This window comes from Heloderma suspectum, chromosome 2 (assembly GCF_057233095.1).
Source record: "Heloderma suspectum isolate Gila_16-S chromosome 2, 16-S_ref, whole genome shotgun sequence".
Classification (NCBI taxonomy): Eukaryota; Metazoa; Chordata; class Lepidosauria; order Squamata; family Helodermatidae; genus Heloderma; species Heloderma suspectum.
The window spans coordinates 167283105-167301540 of NC_139459.1; the positions used below are offsets into that span (position 1 = coordinate 167283105).

At 51.9% G+C, this 18436-nt stretch overlaps 1 protein-coding gene across 1 annotated transcript in view; it reads right to left on the reverse strand.

Annotated features, from left to right (window-relative positions):
* Positions 1 to 296: 296 nt before the first annotated feature.
* The window catches only part of ZSWIM4 (zinc finger SWIM-type containing 4), a 40751-nt gene continuing 22611 nt past the window's right edge, over positions 297 to 18436 (reverse strand). Inside the window, exons 3-14 of the mRNA XM_084835822.1 lie at positions 14813 to 15169; positions 13411 to 13559; positions 12231 to 12381; positions 10405 to 10584; positions 9533 to 9847; positions 8688 to 8825; positions 8018 to 8272; positions 7041 to 7176; positions 6209 to 6366; positions 5868 to 6031; positions 3862 to 3943; positions 297 to 3692 (exon numbers count right to left, since the gene is read on the reverse strand). Of these exons, the coding sequence (XP_084691948.1) occupies positions 2806 to 3692; positions 3862 to 3943; positions 5868 to 6031; positions 6209 to 6366; positions 7041 to 7176; positions 8018 to 8272; positions 8688 to 8825; positions 9533 to 9847; positions 10405 to 10584; positions 12231 to 12381; positions 13411 to 13559; positions 14813 to 15169 (2972 nt within the window). The 3' untranslated portion in view covers positions 297 to 2805. The remainder of the gene's footprint in view (positions 3693 to 3861; positions 3944 to 5867; positions 6032 to 6208; positions 6367 to 7040; positions 7177 to 8017; positions 8273 to 8687; positions 8826 to 9532; positions 9848 to 10404; positions 10585 to 12230; positions 12382 to 13410; positions 13560 to 14812; positions 15170 to 18436) is intronic.

Here is an 18436-nt window from a genome sequence, read left to right on the forward strand (position 1 = left end):
CTGTGCTTCCGTTTTCCATTAATCCTTTTGACTGCAAATACACTGTACAGCTGCAATGGAGTCCAGAAGGAGTGGAGTTTTCATTTCCACACATAGATGCCATAATGTAAGAAAAAGTGCTGTTCCACAGTGAACAAGCAAACTGGTCTGCAGTACAACTAAGTATGGTAACATAGTTCTTCACTGCCCCTTTGCTGGGCCAAAGAGACTTGGCTTGGGCTAACCTAGATGAACTGATTCGTTCAGGACTCTGCAAGAAAACGAACAAGCCGAGAAACAAAACCCACACAACATGTCCAAAAGAGAAGCCAAAAAAACAAACGTTGCGGTTTATGTTAAACCTTTTACAAAATAATACAATAAATGATTCAATAAATAGAAAAAAATTACAAAATTACAGGATTTTTTTAATACAGGAAAACAAAGAAAACCAAAAACTTTTAAAACTGACTGACTAGCTGGCTCCAAAGTGGAGCTGTGCAACACACCAACATCTCCACCAACACTAAGGGCCAAGAGGTGCTGAGCACAGAGCACAGCCTCCTGGCCCCATGCGCACAAAAAGGAGCCCCTTCTGGCCCCTTGCCTCTTCATATATATTAACTTTTTAAACATTATCTTGTCTTCACAATAATCTAATTAGTAGCATGAGCTTGTTGTGGTTTGTTCCTGAGTAGATTTTATCCAGCAGAAAAAGTGGGATTTGGGAGCGGGATGTTTGTGGAAATGTCATTTAACACCCCGCAAGTGGCCACTTAGAACTCCCCCCTCCCATTCCTCCATGGGAAACATCAGTCCCCTATGCAGGGCCCAGCTGACCACCTGAGCAACCGAAGCAGTTGCCTAGGGCAGCAATACCTTACGGGTGCCAACAAAGCAGATTTGATTCAAGAGTCGCACCCCAAAGTCCTCAACAACATCAGAAGGGAATACTGGGGGGGGCTTCTTGGATCGCATGGCACAGCCACTTGGAGTGGCAAAATGTCTCAGGCAAGTCCAGCACGTAATAGCGTTGTCCTGGCCTGAAAGAGGGGAGGAGGTTTGAGGTATGACCTGTCTATCCACCAGCAGCTCCAGAATGCTAGACTGGAGGAGACAGGGAGTGGGAATCCTTCAGTTGCAGGAGTCTGAGGGGCATTAACTGGAAACAAAGTTAAAGAGGGACAGCTACAGGATAGGACACTGGCCCCTCAAGTGCCCTTGGTCCCCCCCACTGCAAGCAGGGTCTGGAGCCAGTCAGTGACCCATGAGCACAGCCAAGGGAAAGCTGAAATACTGACAGATTTGGGAGAGGGGTGTTGGGGGCAGGGTAGGGTAGGGAACCATGCCTAGGAGAATTCGGGAGGGCAGGATAGCCCCCAACTGTACAGTTGGAAGAGAAGACGGGGTGATTGAATGGAGAATCTTGTTTGCTGCGAGTGAGACAGGCTGTGGTTGGCATTATTTATGTGGGTTAACATGCCTGTGTGTGGAATGTAACCTGTGTGTGTGAGCCCACGCTGAGGCTGAGGACTAGGCGCAGTGTCCTTCTGGTCTCTTCCAAAAGTACCGTCCCATGAAACACACAGCAGGCTTGTGGGACAGCATATCACGTCCATCTACCCTCCCCCAGTCCCCTCTTCATAGAATTCAGCCAAATAAAGCCCAGAATGTATCCCATCTGCCACCAGCAGACTGATGTTAGCTCTGCTGCCAACCATCCAGCAGGACATCGCTCCATCACGCTGGTCCTGCTTGGGAACATTTGTGCCAGGCAGGCCAGACACGAGGGATTCTGGGCCACGTGCTCTCAACACAATGGGACAGGAACTTGAATGCTATCAGTGCACAGCGGCATCGGAGCAGGAGTGGGGAATGTCTGGCCCTCCAGTGATTGTTGAACAGCAGCTCCCCGCATCCCCTGCCATTGGCTGTGCTGGCTGGGGCTCATGGGAGCTGCAATCCACCACCAGCTGCAGGGGCAAACATTCCCCACCCGTGCATCAGAGCTCGGTGGGTAAAGGACCCTAGTGCTATAAGGATGCTCATGTGCCCCCCCTCCCCGTTCTGAATGTTCAGACTTCAACACAGGTTTGGTATCTCAGACATAAAGGAGTTTAGAGCTATGGAGAAAATGGGACCGGGGGCGGGGGGGGGCAGAGACAGCTTGTGGGGCTCTAAGCAGGGAAGGGGAGGTACATCCCCATTCATCCCACCCTCACTTGCATACATGCGGCCCAGCCAACCCCCGCCGTCACCGGGTTTGAAATAGAACATTGGAACAGCAGCTGTGAAGTCCCACGGAACTGGATGCCCACCCTCCGCAAGACCCTGCCGGGGCCTAGAGCCTTCAGTCGAGGTGGGGAAACACCTGTTGCCCTCCGGCGGCTTAATACTGAAATTGGCAACTCCTACAACCAAAGCACAGGCCCAGGCCCCTCCTGCCCCCGCCGGCGGAGCCAGGGGACGCGCTCGAGCTTCAGCCTTCTGAGCGTCTGTGCCCAGCCAAGGTGTCGCAGAACCCCCCTGCCCCTGGGGCTCAGCCGGAACCTCGGCGGAAGGGCAGACCCATCTGCTCAGCCCTATAGCCCTGGAGCACATCCTCTGAAGGGAGGAGAGCCCTTATTGCTCTCCCGCCCCACATGCCGAGGGCGCTCTGAGTCCAGGCAGAAATTCGGATTCTGAATGCCCAAAGCACTCGTGCCCCCAGGGGAAACAGACCTTCCCAACCCGCCCTCCAAGCCAAAGTGCTTCTGATCAAGGGGGAGAGATGTCCCTCTGGCTGCCCACCCCCTCAGCCAAAGCAGTCCCTCCCCAAAGTGCCCCCTAGCCAAAGCGCTCCCGTACAAGCAACATAAGCTTCTTCTTGCCCTTGTAGGTCTGTTTGAGGTTGTCAAGGAACTGGCTGAAGCGCACATGCCCTTCGTGTGCCATCAGGAAGGTCTCGCGGGCTTTCCCCAGGAACTCAATGAACTCGCCGTAGTGCCGGGGACTGATGTGGGTGAGGCGCGAGTGCGTGGTGCTGATGTAGGCAGCCATGGCGGCTTCCAGGAGCTGGCAGAGCGGGGCCTTGTCCATAGCAAACAGCTTCCCTCCAGCACCGGCACCGCCTGCCCCACGGCGCCCCCCACCCAGCGGGGCAAGGCCCGGAGGTGGGAGGCTCCAGCGGTGCAAGATATCGGAGAGCATGGGGGCGCACTGCACACTCTTGATGACGAGTGGGACGATGGCAGCCAGCTCGTTCTTCCCCAGGGACTGGCTAAGGGAGCAGGCCCAAAGGACGTCGTTGAGGGCAGGGTGGGTGTCCTGGTTGAAGGCGATGCTGAGCTGCGAGAAGGCCAGGGTGGCCAGCTTGTAGGCGCGTATTGGCAGCCCACGGTGCTCCATATAGCGGGCCACAGTGAAGAGGTGGGAATGGCCCATGCCTGCAGAGGCCGCCGAGTCCAGCACGATCTGGTAGGCCGCCTCGAAGGCTGCATGGTTCTTCTCACAGAGCGTCAGAGCTGGCAAGGCACAGTTCTGCGGGTCCTTCATGGCGCACTGCAGTGCCAGCGTCCGGGCGCAGCTGCACAGCTCGTCCCGTTGCCCAGTGCTCAGGCTCAGCCGGAGCAGCGTGGCGTGCGTGGTGCCTGTCACAGCCACAATGGTTGTGGCCTCGATGGGCGTGAAGAGTGTGTACCAGTTCTGCATAATGTTCATCAGGGCCTGGACACCTGGTGGTGGAAAGATGGAGAAAGGGGAAGAGAGCAGGGGTTAATCATGAAGGTCACAAAGCAGGCCTCACGTCCCAAGAGGAGGCCCAGAAGCCATTGGGGGAATTCAGAGCAGGGGGGGACACTGTCCTTGTGCCTGTGGCAGTTTGCAGCACTTTTACCCCCTCACCTATCTCTGTGGCACAGCTGACCAGCCAGCGAACCATTTCTCTGCGACGCCAGGTCATGGTGTTGAGTGTCATTCGCATCACCTAGGGGAAGAGCAATGGAAAACGGGTGTTTTCAAGACAGTCCTAATGCTGGGGGAATCACAATGCATATTAGGAGCTACACGTCATATCCCCCCCCCCTTCCTAGAGCATGGCACAGATAGTGTGCTGCCGCTAACTGAAGCCACAAGCATCAGGTAGCGTGATCCAGTGGCACCCACAATGGTAGGCATGGAACAGGGAGCCTTTCATCCAAGTCCCTGGGGGGCACTTGAATTAGTCCCTCTCAGCTCCCCAGCTGTAAAATGGGACCTCAAAGGAGCACTGAATAAGCGAATTACAGTACAGTGCCTTGCACGCTAAGAAGTGGTATGATTGCTCCCAGGCGAGATAAGCACCACCTGAACGCAATGAAAGAGTTCCTGTTACTTAGTCTCTGCTCCAAGCAAGTGGACTCAACGCTCTCCAAGAAGTGGAAGCAACACAGAGGAACTGAAGGAAGGGTCCCAAGGGAAGTCTAGCTATATGTCCCAGGTGTTGAGGACAATTAAGCTGGAATCCCCTTGCCCTGCCCCCCCCCAGCCCCCAAAGTGCATCAGCAGAAGCCTCCGGCCAGCACCTGAGCTCAGATCCCCTGTTCCATCTTAACATGTCTGGGTTCACACACCACACTAACTCACCATGAGTTAGCATGTTGTCTGAACACAGCACATTTTTCACAGGGCAGCTTGTTGGTTTATTTTTTCTCAAACAAGCCACTTTGAGAACCCATGGCTTGCTGTTGGGTTACTTAACAAGCCACATTGCATTGTTAACGAGCAACCCCACAAAAACTGCGCTGGGTCCAGACAACACAATAACCTGCCCTGCAGAAAACATGCTGCATTCAGACATCATGATAACCCACAGTTCAGTAACAACCCACACTGTCTAAAGAACTGATGCCTGGCATGAGCTGCAGCTGGTCAGACCAAAATGTGTATTTGATGCATTGTTAACAGAGGTCTGACAACCTTCCTACTATTTTATAGAAATAAGTAGAATGGAAGTTGGACTTCCACAGACAAAGCATCAGATAAAAGTACACGCTATTTTCCAAAAGTTCAGTATGTAGCTGTTTAACATAAAAGTATGTGCAGTTTTCATGAAAACAGAAACCTTGTTTATCAAGGCAGGAGTCTGTTTTCAAGCAGGCACTGAAAGTGGAAAATGAACAAATGGTGCAGAGAACCAATTCAATATTTAGAAAACCCTTGTAACACTCAGTGCCATTGGACAGTGGGTCATACATAGGGATGTATGAGAATTTCGTTTCAGTTTGCATATCATTCGAAAATGCCCCATTCACAGCTCCGAACAAGAATGGGAGCACATGTTCTCTGAAAACGTTTGCAAATTCCCGAACCGGTGTTTGCATTCGCAAAGTGTGCACTTGAAAAATACGCAACTTTCTCAAAAGGCGTAACTTTCTTGAAGTGTGCAACTTTCGGGGGGAAAATCCCATTCAAATGACCGAAAAAAAGGTTGCAAATGAGAGAACAGGACTGAGCTGAACCAAACTTTGAAGAAAAGTTTGGAGAATTTCAGTGAGCTTGAGCATCCTTGGTTCTCCCATCCTTTGGCATACATGGTCCACATCATGGGGAACCTATTCTTTGAAACATCTGCATGAAAATGTCAGCTGGAAATGGTGCTGCCAAAAGAGCACAGATTAACTTTCTTGTTCTGGATGCTCTAAAACATAGGTAGGCAACCTGGTGCCCCTCCAGAGGGTTTGGACTATAACTCCCATAAGACCGGGCCAGCATGGGGAATGGTCAGGGGTTAGGGGAGTTGCAGTCCAAAAATCATCTGGAGGGCACCAGGTTGCCTACCCCTGCTCTAAAACCTGGAGCAGTGAGCACTGGGCAACGCTGAACCCTTTCTGCAGAGGGCAGGGGCATCCTCTGCTCACACATGCCCTCACCTGCAGGCCGAGCTCCAGGGAGATATTGAGTAAGGTGGTGTCTGGAGGAGTGTTGGCCGGTGTGGCGGTCTTGCAAGCATCCTGGGCCAGTTTGAACAACAAGGCTGGAGAATGAATATTTTGCTGGATGGAGCCCAGGACCATGCGCAGCCAATTGGGGTCACCTAGAATGAGCCCAAAACAAAGAAAGCGCACAGTATTATATCTCTCCCAAAGCTGGGGACAAAATCCAAGCCTCTGCCTCAATGCTCTGAATAATAAGTTCTTCTCCCTTCAGAGTGGGAAAGGTTGTGGCTCCCAAATCTCTGAGCTCCACTCTCCTCCTCCATGGCTGGGGCTACCTTTAGCAGCTGTAAGCATGGCTGATGCAAGCTCGCACTGCCGGGTCTCTAGGTGGCCAAGGGTAAACCAGCGGGGGAAGCGGTTGGCCATCATCGAGTCCAGGGGGTTTTGGTGCAGGATGTCGCTGGCTGGCAACACTGTCTCCAACACAGGGAGCCTGCGGAGATGGAGAGAGGAACCAGGTCAAGGTCCTGCCATTTGAGAAAAAGAGAACCCTCCCCTGCCAGAATTAGTGGAAGCCAGTAAGGAAAGATCGGCTTCAAGCAGATCTTTGGAGAGAACAGAAAACAAACACACACACACACACACACACACACACACACACACACGGGAGTTGACTAGATATAAGATACTCCCTTCCTGGGGAGGAGCTTTCAGGGTTGCAATCTACAGCATTTAACAGCAGCTGGAAGTAGCAGGTGAGGGCCTGGGGGAGGTGTGTGTATTGGGGTGGGTGGGAGAAACATAGCAAATTGGTACATATACAAGGCCAGCAGTGATGGATCTTGGCCACAAAGAGTGACAAGAAGAGCAAGAGCAGCAAGGGGCAGGGGAACACTGAAAGCCAGTGTGGTATAGAGGTTAGAGTGTTGGGCTGGGACTTGGGAGATCCGGGTTCTAGTCCCCACTCTGCCATGAAGCTCACTGGGTGACTTTGACTCTCAGCCTAACCTACCTCACAGGGTTGTTGTGAGGATAAAATGAAGAGGAAGGGGATCATGTACACTGCCTCGGGCTCCTTGTAAGAGGAAAAGGCAAAATATAAATGTAACAAACAAATAGTAAAGCAATGATAAACACTGGAGGAAATAGAGGAGGGGGTTTACATACCTCATAGCTCGCAGCGCCAAGCGGTAGGCCAACTCAGGGTCATAGGGCAGCATGGCAGTGAAGAGGTAGCGGGCAAAAGTGTGCATGGGAACACTCTCACGGAACACGACCTCCCCAAATCCACTGAAGGGACCCCCTGGGAGGAAGAGGCAGGCAGCCAATTATTAAGAAAGGCAGCACAACAGCCTAGCTCAAGGCCCTCTCCCCCTTGAGATGACACCTGCTCCAGGGGAGAGCAGGGTGAAGGAAGCGTAAAAGCTCCCAAGCAGAGGATGAGTCAGCTGGCACTGGCTTCCACCTGCTGGGATGACTGGCCTATCTCTGACTCCCGGGGTTGGGTTGGGCAGCGTGCCACCACATCCAACGCCTGCGGAAGCAGCGTCACAAAGGCCATTTGAGCCCACATCCCCAGGGCGTGCAGGGCTCACTGCACCCCTAACCACCGCTGCCGCCTCCTCAACATCTGGGCTGGACACTGCACCCCTAACCACCGCTGCCGCCTCCTCAACATCTGGGCTGGACACTGCTCCTTTTGCACTGGCAGCACTGCCCCCCTGCTGCCTGCATGCCGGAAGCAGGGTCACGTTCACGTCTTGGGGACCGGGACGTCAGTCGATCACAGTTCGGCACCCTTGGCGCCAAACCAAGAGCAACCTGGCTGTGACTGTGCCGATATCGCACTGGGAGGCAGAGAGGGCAGGATGGCGCCGCCTCGCTGCTCCAGCTGCTGTTCCTGCCCATTTCAGGACACCCTAATGCTGGCTTTCAGGGATTCAGCGCAGAAGTGCCTTGTGTCCCAAACAAAAGGTCTTCTTTCCTCTGCAGCCGCCAGAAACTGAGCAGCCTTGACACCTCCGCTGCACAACAGCGGGTCTCGTCCCTTTCCACCGCCTGCCCTGCCTCGTCCACTCCCTTCTTCAGTGGCAAGGTGGTGGGCGGGCATCTCTTCTCGCGGAGCCCAGCCGCCACTCACTCACCATCCAGGAGCAGGGCCGCTTGCTTGCGGAGCACAGGGACCAGCCGCTCGTCCAGCTCCATCTCGTCCAAGAGCCCGATCAGCTGCTCCTCGCTGCGCACCACCTTGTCCTGAGCATAGAGCCCCTCTGGCATGGACCTCTGCTGCCCCAGCCCCAGCAGCGCCACCTCCAGGGCCAGCGTGAAGTACGACTCGCCGGGACTCGAGGGCACGGGAAGGTGCTGGTAGAGGGCCTTCTTGGGCTCTGCTGCAGAGTCTGGGGAGGGGTGACAGAGATGCCGGGCTGAGCAGGGGGCAGCAAGCAGAACAGCCTGCTGCATCTGCAAGCGTGCTAGGGCTCAGCGAGGCAACGTCCCTTCCTCTGCAAGCACCTGTGTGGACACATCGGAGCCCTGCTAAGCCACAGGGAAACTCCTGCACGGGTCCCCCTCAGCATGTGCGAAGCCCCTTGATCACAGGGCCACAGAAACCCAGTGCTCTGCCTTCCTCAGGCTAACAAGGCCTGCGCCAGTTCCCCACACGGGTGAGCACACCACAGCCGCCGTCTGCTAATCTGCGTGGGATATGTAAGCTCGGCTGGTAACACAGAGGAGCTCAGCTGTGGGGGACTGGCAGCTTCCCTGCCACCACCAGGCACGCACGCGCTCTTGCTGTTCCCTGCCCTGCAATACCTGGGTACAGAGCCAGCCCCTCATCATCCATCCGGCAGGCCTCCAGGAAGGTGCGACAGAGGCAACCAATAGGGTCCAGAGGGTGCCCCACCCATCCCTCCAGGTTGGTGATGCTAGTTGTGCCTTTGTGCAGGAGCTCTGGAGGGGAGAGGGGAGAGGGGAAACAACTCATCAGAAGCCAAGCCCTGTGCTGAGGCGGCCCCAGCGCTGGCACCTAAAAACAATCCTATGTACCCATGGAAAAGGCAGGCAGTTGCACCCGCAACAGCTAGGAAATGCAGGGGAGAGTGTCAAACCAGAGAAGCCCAGGATCCACTGCTGAGACCCACAGGGCTGTGCTCTCCCTTCCCACTGCTGCTAGTCCTCTGCTGCTTTAAACCAGGGGTGGGCAACTTGCAGCCCCCAGATGTCTTGGCCTACAACTGCCATCAGCCCTAGCCAGCATAGCTGAGAGATGGTGAGAGTTGTAGGCTAAAGCATCTGCAGGGCCACAAGTTTGCCCACCCCTGCTTGAAAGCGGCGGTGGTCCACAAATGCACGTGCCAGTTCGCCACCAGTGAGTGCGCTTTTAGATCTGGTGAGAGCTCCGGCCCTTCTTCGGAACCTGACCTCAGAGGTGCTGGGAAAACCATGGGATTATCTGCACCCAGCCAGGGAGAGCCCCTGCCCTTCTCCTGGCTCCTGTGACTCCTTCCCAGCCCTGCTACCAGAGACCCTTTGCGGGTGATGTGGGGGCCTTGTGTACACAAAGCTTGCGCTCTGCTCCTGAGCTTGGCCCCTCCCCAGGTGAGCTGAACTGAAGCCAGGTGCCTACCTCCCACCCCGCTTTGCTCAGCGCTCCTTACCTTTCTTCTGCTGCTTGTAGCTCTCCAGCTGATGCCGTCGCTGCAAGCGCATGGCATTGACCACAGCCACAGCCAAGCGCAGGGCCTCGCGGGGGTAGCCGTGAGAGCGCAAGGCATCCACCCGAGCACAGGCCATGGGGAAGGCGTCACCCAGCCAGAGCGGGTGGCCCTGGGGATCAAAGCCCAGCTTGTCACTTCCGCTCTTCAAAGAGACACCGTAGCAGTCACTGCTCAGGATCTTCTGCAGGTGGCAGTCACCCCAGCGAAGCTCCGCAGCCTTGATGGCACGTCCAAAGACGGTCTGCCGAATGCCGGCTGCCAAGGAGGAAACGGGTCAGGGCATTGCTTTTGAACATTTTGGAAGAGTTGGACTTGGAACGACACCAGGGTCAGCTTCCTCTTGGGAACCCCAGTATTTAACAATTTATATAGCACTTCATGTACGATAGCTCAGTAACCCTTACGGCGGTCCTATAAGGTCGGCCAGTAGTATCACCATCTCCATATTGCAGGTGGCAAGCCTGAGTTAGAAGCTTGCCTAAAGCCACCTAGTGAGTTTGTGGTGGAGGCAAGATTTGAATTGAGGACATCCTGGTTCATAGCTTGGCCTCAGCCACTATGCTACACTATTTAAAAATGAAAGGACACTCAGCAACGTGGGGCTCAGACCCACAACCTTGAGAGTCTCTCGTTCTGCCATCTGAGCCAACCAGGTTTGCTCAGAGAAGAATAAGGAGACAAGATGATGGTGGTGCCATTTTTGGTGGAGAGGCATGATAGAAATTTAATCAGCGAGCGAGCGAGCCTCAGGACTGGGATCTGTGACCTTTCCCCTCTAGAGGGCTGTGACATTTTGGCATGAGTTTCCCTACCTGTACTGCGGTTTGGGTTGGGCGGCAAGGTGCTGTTAGCTCCGACGCTGTCACAGGAGTAGTTACCCTCCTCCAAGGGACAGATGTCCTGTTTGTTCCACTTCTTGAGAAGCTGCAGCCAGAGAGCCCGCTCTTCCAGCTTGCAGTGGGGGCTCAGGACCACACACACCCACAAGGCGCCTGGGGCACAAAGAGAGAATGCCAAAATTGCGAGGTTAGCCTGCAGACACGGTCAAAAGAAGATGCGCAGGAGGGCTCTAACGAAGGGACCTCAGACATAACAGGGGTGGGGGTGGCAGGGAATGCTGTGGTCCAAAGGCAAATCAAGCAGCAATTCTGCTGAAGCTGAGTAGCCCTGGGACTGACCAGTGCCTGGATGGGAGCCCCACGTACGGCATCCTGAGCTCCAGCATGGAAGACAGGCAGGATGTAAATGCAGTAAAATACTACAACCACCACCACAACATATCTTACTATCTAGCAATCAAGCGTGGCAGAACTAAGAAGGCTCATCAGCAAAGCAGGGATAAGGGGGACTGGCAAGAGGGGTCTGAGGGCAAACTATAGGTCAGGGGGAGGCAACATGGTGCCTGCAATCACCACTGTGCCCCGGACACCTTTCTTGGTGCCCACTGAGGTAATCCCTTCCCACTTTTTTTTAAACAAGCAAATTGTCTTAACAGCAGCTGGGATTACTTTACAGCAAAGTGAGGGCCTCCAGCCGCTGCCATCTTCTTTCCCCTTGAATGCCTCTGGGCCACATGTGGGGCTCAGAGACATTCTTAGGAAATGCTGGGCAGTTGCAGGCTGATGCTTTCCTCTGCAATGTGCCCAGCCACCAAGAAAAAGAAAGGAAATAGTTTTCTGTTGTCACTGAAAACTGAGGTTTCAAAGGAGTTGTTTAGTGTTTTGGGAGCTCAGACCCCACCTCTGCCTTGTCCTAAACCATTTGGGCAGGTTACTTGAGAGTAGCCACATCTCCCATGGCAGCCATTGTGTGGTGGTGCCCAGGACAGTTTCTCAAATTGCCAAGTTTGCCCATGGCCCCAAAAGGGTTCCCTACCCCTGCTGTAGGTCAGCCTCTTAGGCAAGACAAAATTTTGCCCAAGGAGTAATGGCTTAGACCCAGCACTCCTATGAAGTTGCCTTCTCTTCCCTCTATATCCTACACAATGTTGCAGAAGGGAGGTTTGGGGTTTTATGGCACAGCAATAGCTGGAGCAGTTCCCTTTAAATCTGGCCATATAACGTTGCACCAGACTACAGTTTGGTTTTTAACAGCTGAAAAGACAGCTGTTAATCATCTTGTGAGGGATTGCTGGTGTTCTCCCACCATCTGTGCTTCAGCACTGTCTGGAGGCTATACATTTTTTATGTTTGTCTCCAGTTTTCCTCTTTGGCCAAAGCACTCTCTCAAGTCAAGAGCACCTCTCTGCGTACAGACTCAGGACACCAAGTGCATATACAGAGCCATTCCCAGTGGCTCCAAGGAATGACTGAAGGCGGGGAGATGAATTAGCAAGTGCTGCTTTAAGGAAAAAATGACTTCTTTGATTAGTTTAAGCATTGCTAATCACTCACAACATCATTGTGACATCAAGTGAGCTTAAAAGCTAAACCTTCAAAAATAAATTATGCAAAGTAAACCCATCTCTGGCATCTGTGATTTCAAGAGGCATGCCCACACGTTTTCAACCTTCTCTCTGTGGCCATAAGGACTAGAAATTTGCCTTAGAACCCCCCTGAATTCTCCAACAGTTTCCAGAATTCTGCTGATGTTGATTCCCTTGGGCAGGCTCCTCCCCTATTGTAAGGGAAATACTCGCCTAGTTCATCCCAGAGCTGCCGGCACTTGTCAGTCATGCCCGCTCCTTGCTGCCGCCAGAGTGCCAGGCGCGGATCCTGCAGGAACTGCTCCGTCATCAGGATGAGCATTCGTGCCCCATTGGAGTCCCGCATTCTCAGCATTTCCCGCACCTGGAGGAAGGGGAGAAGTCCCAAATGGAGAGTGGAGGGGTCAAGGGCTCTAGAAAGTAACCCCCTTTTTCTCCCAAAGCCACTGCAGAGTCCCTGACGTATCACAAACCCACCCTCCACCGATAGAGCCTCAAGTGCTCCTTCTGACCATGCTGAAAGCCAGCCAGCACCTCAGCACACAAGAGCCCTATACCTGATTTCACCCAGATGGCAGACAGATTTGAGATCATCCTCTGCCTGCATTGTTCCATATCTCCAAATGTCAGAAATCCAAGGCCTATTAACAGCTCGGCCTTAGCAGGAAGCAAGCACTGAAAATTTCCCCCAAAGCCCTGAACCTAGAGGGAAGGGATGAAGGAATATCCTAACTCTTCACCCTAAGGAGTGGTGACTGTCCTTGATACACCCAGAATCTCTTAAAATCTAAGAATCTCTAAGGTGAACAGCATGGGCTCTTCTCACTTGTCCACCTCTTAGAGCCATTAGGTAGGTGAGTACATGAGAGAGGGCCTTTTCTTTAGTGGCCCTACACCTCTGGAATACGTTGCCATTGGAGGTCTGCCAGGCCCCATCACAGCAGGCTTTTAGGAAGGCCCTGAAGACTTACTTGTTCACTCTGGCCTTCGCCTGATTAAGTTTGAACAGACTGGGTTGTAGCTGCAGTTGTGTTGTAGGTTCTGTCTTATGCTGGTGTTTCTTGTTTCTACTGCTGCATTGCTTTTTTATTATATGAATGTTATTGTTGTATGACACCTTGGGAGGGCTCCTGCCCTGAAAGGCCGTCTAGAAATATTTTAAAGAAATAGATGCCCCAGGGCACAGAGACAACCCCAAAGGACAAAGTGAGGCAGTGGAGATATTTACCACCACACTGACCAGGCTCTGGGGGTGCCTGCTGGCCCCACAGCAGGAGGGAATGGGTCCCTGCTCCAATGGCCGCAGGGAGGGGCAGTAACACAGTTCAGAGAATGCCCACAATAAAGGATGAGCAGCAGAAGCAGGACCGTGTAAATTAATGCCAGCCTTTACCTTATTGAACATGGACTGCAGCTGCTTGCTTGCCCCGTAGTAACCACCATTTGAGAGCAGCTGCTTGACTTGCTCTTGGATCTGCTCCTCATCCAGGTGCCAGCAGTTTGCATCCTCAATGCCAGCACCAGCTGTGGGGTCAGGGGCACCTGGGAGGAGATGACCAAAGATTCACTATACCATGACTGCATCCAGCAGGGTTACCCAGAATGCACTGCATCTTAGCAGAAGTTAATTAGGTTCAGCCTCCTGTCCAGATTCTTTAGAACAAAGGAGGGCGGGGGGAGGGAGTATAGTGATCATTCTTTTAACTTCACTATGGAAAGAGGATATTTGCAATACTAGACCACGATCCCTTCAACAGATGGTTTGTGAATATACATTTTAAGATGCTCACGTAGCAGTGGCTCAATATCCTTTAGGTGGGAGGACATGTTCTCCTGCTCCCCTGCATTGCCACTGCCGCATGCCCCCATCTCTTGCTCTGAGGGCTCCCTCAGACAAAGAGTTCAGGTGGATGGGCTTTCTGGAAAGCCAACCAAGCCCCAAATTTCTTGCTCTGAGGAGTGGCCCTTCCCCAGAGCAAGGCACTGTGGACAAGGTGTACCTAGAGACTGCCTACACAAGCAGGGAGCCCTTGTGAGCCCTCTCCAGAGAGCCACTCACCTGACCCTTCAGTCTGAGGACCCCCTTAGAATGAGAGATTGGGCAGACAGGGGAGCCTTACTGGCCAGTCTCCCGTATTTGTTGCCTCTCCTGTTCCACTGCCTGAGGTGGGGGATTCGCCCTGCCTAATGTGAGGGCTGGCCCTGAGCTCATGAATAAGGCTGAAACTAAAATCACTGAACAGACCAGTAACCCATGAACCTGAGCAGGGTATTGAAATCTGTATGGAATTGTAAGAGCTACAGTGATTAGTCTGTGAGCTGAGCTTGGAATCGGAGAGAGAAACAGCTAATGTGATTGGCTCATCAGAGGAGCTATTTGTGTACCTTTACTATGATTATATGAATGAAGGTTATCCGATGATCATGGAGTTTGACTACCACACATGCTAGATTTGCATTACTATCTCATGATATAACTATTGCACCATTCATAGTAGCGTACCATTGCTATTCAATGATACTGATGCTATCTCTTTACAAATACCTTTTATTTTGTATGTAAGAGACTTTGTCCATGTATTGTTGTAAACAGAGTGGTGATCTTGGCAAACCAGATTTTTAGGCTTAGCTCAGCAGTCAATCAGGCAGTGGGTTCTGGGTTCCTTTACAGCAGCCACCCCTCCCTATCACCACCTCCATGGACAGGGGCAAGCAGCAGTGGATGCTGGCAGCCATCCCCTACCCTCCTGGCCACTGTCCCTGCCCCTCCCGGAGACCCAAGCTGAGCTCCGTACCATGCACTCGGTTAATCTCAGAGCCGAGCAGGAGAATCTCATCGGCGAGCCTTTGAGCTGTTGGCAGCACCTCTGTGTGGTGGGCACTGATCAGGTACTGCACAAATTTCTGCAGCTGGTCACGGTTCATTTGGGACAAAGTCTCTGAGATGGGCAGGCGCAGCTCCACCTGGCGGGCATGCCGAATGCGGTGCAGGGACAGTGCCACCACATGGGCACAGTAGAAGATGTCCCGGTTGTCACAGGCACAGCTCACTGACGTGATCTTGCAGCGGTCAAAGCTGATGGAGACATGGTAGCTGTGCTCAGGCTCGCTGGGGCCTTGAGGCTCCGTCACAATACCGCTCAGATGGAAACCTGCATGTTTAGCAGAGGGCGGAGGGGAGAACAATCAGTGAGCGTGCAAAGTGGCTACTCCTGACCAAAAGGCCCCGCAGACCTATAAGGCTGAAATGAGGAACGGCAAGCACAACCACCTTGATTATTAAGCAGGGTGGGCGTGGACTGGACTGGGATCGGGTTCTGAGGCACGGGTATATGCCAAAGCCTCAGAGCACTGAAAGAACAAACGCCACAACTCTGGGCTGAGAAAGGTAAGACCACAAAAGCCAGCTCCATGCCTCTGCTGACAGGGACATCTGCAGAGGCGCTCGTGTTTAGCCATGGACACCAATCCTCGCCCTGATACCAACTTTGGAGCGAACAGAAATTGAGAGAGTGACAGTCCATCCACTTAACCCTCATTGTGCTCAATGTGGACAAGGAACATTGCTAGTACTCTTAGGCTAGAGACCCTAATTTGGGAAAAGGGAACCTTTCCAAGCCATTGTGGAAACAGCTCAATTGCAATACAGTTCTTATTCAACGATTACTGCCAACCTCTAGGCAGAAACGTGGAGCAGAGTACACACAGACCTGCTTAAAGCAGATGGAACCTCACCCACTTCCTCCCAAGCAGGAGATTTTATCCCAGGTTTGACTGCTCAGTTCTGCTCTCAGCTGCACCTCCAGCTTACTATTTCTGGAAGGGGTGCCAGACAGGTGGCACACACCTGAGCAAGGGAGGTGGAGGGAGAGGCCTCAGCACAGTGTCATGGGAGGAGCGGTTCAGAGGCATTGACCAAGCAAGTGAGTCACACGTGATGAAAGGGGGCACCCTCCCCACAAAACCGGTTGGGCCCACGGCCACACCTGCAGCCCCTGCTACGTCACTGCCAAGTGCAGCCACGAAAGGATACCCTGCTGGTACTGCCAGCTCGGCAATGTGGACCAGTAGATGACTCACTCCAACTGCCAAGTCCGACGCCACACCCAGCAACCTGCAACTCACCTCTCGAGCAGGGGAAGCTGCCAGATACATAGGCAGAAGTTGCTATAAATAGAAAGGGGAACTTGCAGAGGAAAAAGGGAGCCAAAAGCAGCCAAGGCACAACCTTGTGTCCCTAACCCTGGGGATGGATAAAGCAGAGCTCTGTGAAATCACCCAGACTTCCTTTCTAGCATAGCCCAGCCACAATATAATGCACCATGTTGAGAAAAAAACAACAGCTCTGAGGTATGCTGGGAATGTTTCCAGGTGGACTAGGCTACGGGGATCAATAATGACACATCTAGAAAGACCTAATATCAGGGATCACATACACTGTTTTTGTGGCTTCTGTGCATCTGTGGTAAAAACACAGTGCATCTGTGGTAAAACAGTAAGTACCATGACATAAGTAAGTACATCTATGGTACAGCCACATTTAGAACACTGAACATATTTTCACATCACGGTAAGCCAGGATTCTGGTGAATCCTGGCTTACTGTGAGTGAGCTGCCTGTTCACTCCGGCTTGGCTCCTCCCATCAGCGCAAGCGAGTAAACTAGTTAATTGGAAAGCTTACTGTGACATGCAAACCTAGGCTCCTGGTTTGTTTCTCCCAAACAAGCCAGGATTCATAAGCCAAGAGCAAACCCTCATTTACCATCCTGACTTGTGAAGGGGCACATGACAGAGGTTTATAAAATGATGGAGACATTTTTTCTCTGTCTCATAACCCAAGAAAATCAGGATTATCCAATGAAATTAGTAGGCAAGACAGACCAAAAAAAGGTACTTCTTCAACACAAGACAGAGTTAACTTATAAATCTCGTTACTATGAGATGTGATGAGGGCTATGAGCTTCGATGGCTTTCAAAACAAATGCATGGAGGAGAACCGTGGTATTTAAATGAAACTTCAGTGCACAGAGACAGCCCACCTCAGATGCTAAAAAGAACAACACAATTTGAGCTTTTCAAGAGCGCCTGAACCCCTGTTGCAGGGGGGAATGCTAGGAGAGTTGCAAATTGGTCTGATCCAGCACAGTAGGCCTTATGGTCTTCGACACGCAGGTTGTTTCAGTCAGTCATTGCCATTGTGCTGATAAGGAGCGGGGTAGGACCAGCATGGACTATTCACATGGGGGAGGAGGGGGTTATCTCACTTTATCCTCCAACAATCCTGTTGTGAAGATTAAACTTGCTGCCCAAGATCACCTAGTGAGCTGTGCGCCTGAGTGGGGAAACTGAATCTGGGGGCAGTATCCAATGGTTGTCCTACCCAGACTAGGCCCATTCACTTTAATGGGTCTTCTCTGTGTAGAAATACCACTGGATACTGCCCTGGGTCTCCCCACCGAAGCCCAGCATTCCATCCATGAATGAACCACATTGCCTCAGTCTCACACAGGACATAAATTGTAGATTAAAGTTCCACCTTTAATGGAACACTGGCTGACTGGGGGTTAATAATGTAACTAGATTCAAGAAACATAATAAACGTGTTGCTGTAACTTCAGCGCTATTTGTCAGTGGCAGATGAAGTCAGGGCAAATAAAAGAATGAAAGAATAATTAAAATGTGGAGAAGAAAATTACAAATGAAATGAAAGGCAGCATGGATACAGTCCCGCCCCTCCGCCCCCCCAAGCAGAGAACTAGTTTTCTAGACCAGAGAATTACAATATACCTGGTCCACCTGGATTTTAGCAAAACATTTTAAGAGCTGGCCACACCGAAGATTGTTTCAACTGGACAAGATGAGCCTCAAAAAAGCAGAACTTCGGTGAAAGCTCACTTTAGAACCTTATTGCTTTGGCTTTAAAGTGTTAGGATAGCCAACCTTTTTTTAAAAAGAAGTAGCACATTCAAACACATTTCTTGTTTTCAGTCCTAAATACACTTACTAAGGCTAGATGGCAATCCTAAATATACTTGCTGAGGAGTAAGTCCCATTACACTTAGTGGAATTTACTTCTGATCAAGCTTGCACAGGGTTGGGCTGAAAATTATTGTTTACTCCTGAAGATTAAGTATTTAAGATTGATATGCCCTGAGAAACTTGCATTGAATCAACTCGTTTACACTTACTGAACGCTTTTGCCTCTTTGCACATCAGAGTGTTGCCACTGTCTTTAGATACAGCCATCCACAGTAAAATGAATAAGGAACAGCTTCAATTAAAAGCAGTAAAACATTGTGTTAAAATGGGAACTTCTGGGCTGAAGAGGCATAACTAATGAAGCTCCTCGAGGTCAGAGATCAGTCTTGGGACCTACATATGTGTTAAGTAGGAGTGCATTAATGAAACCTATAGATAC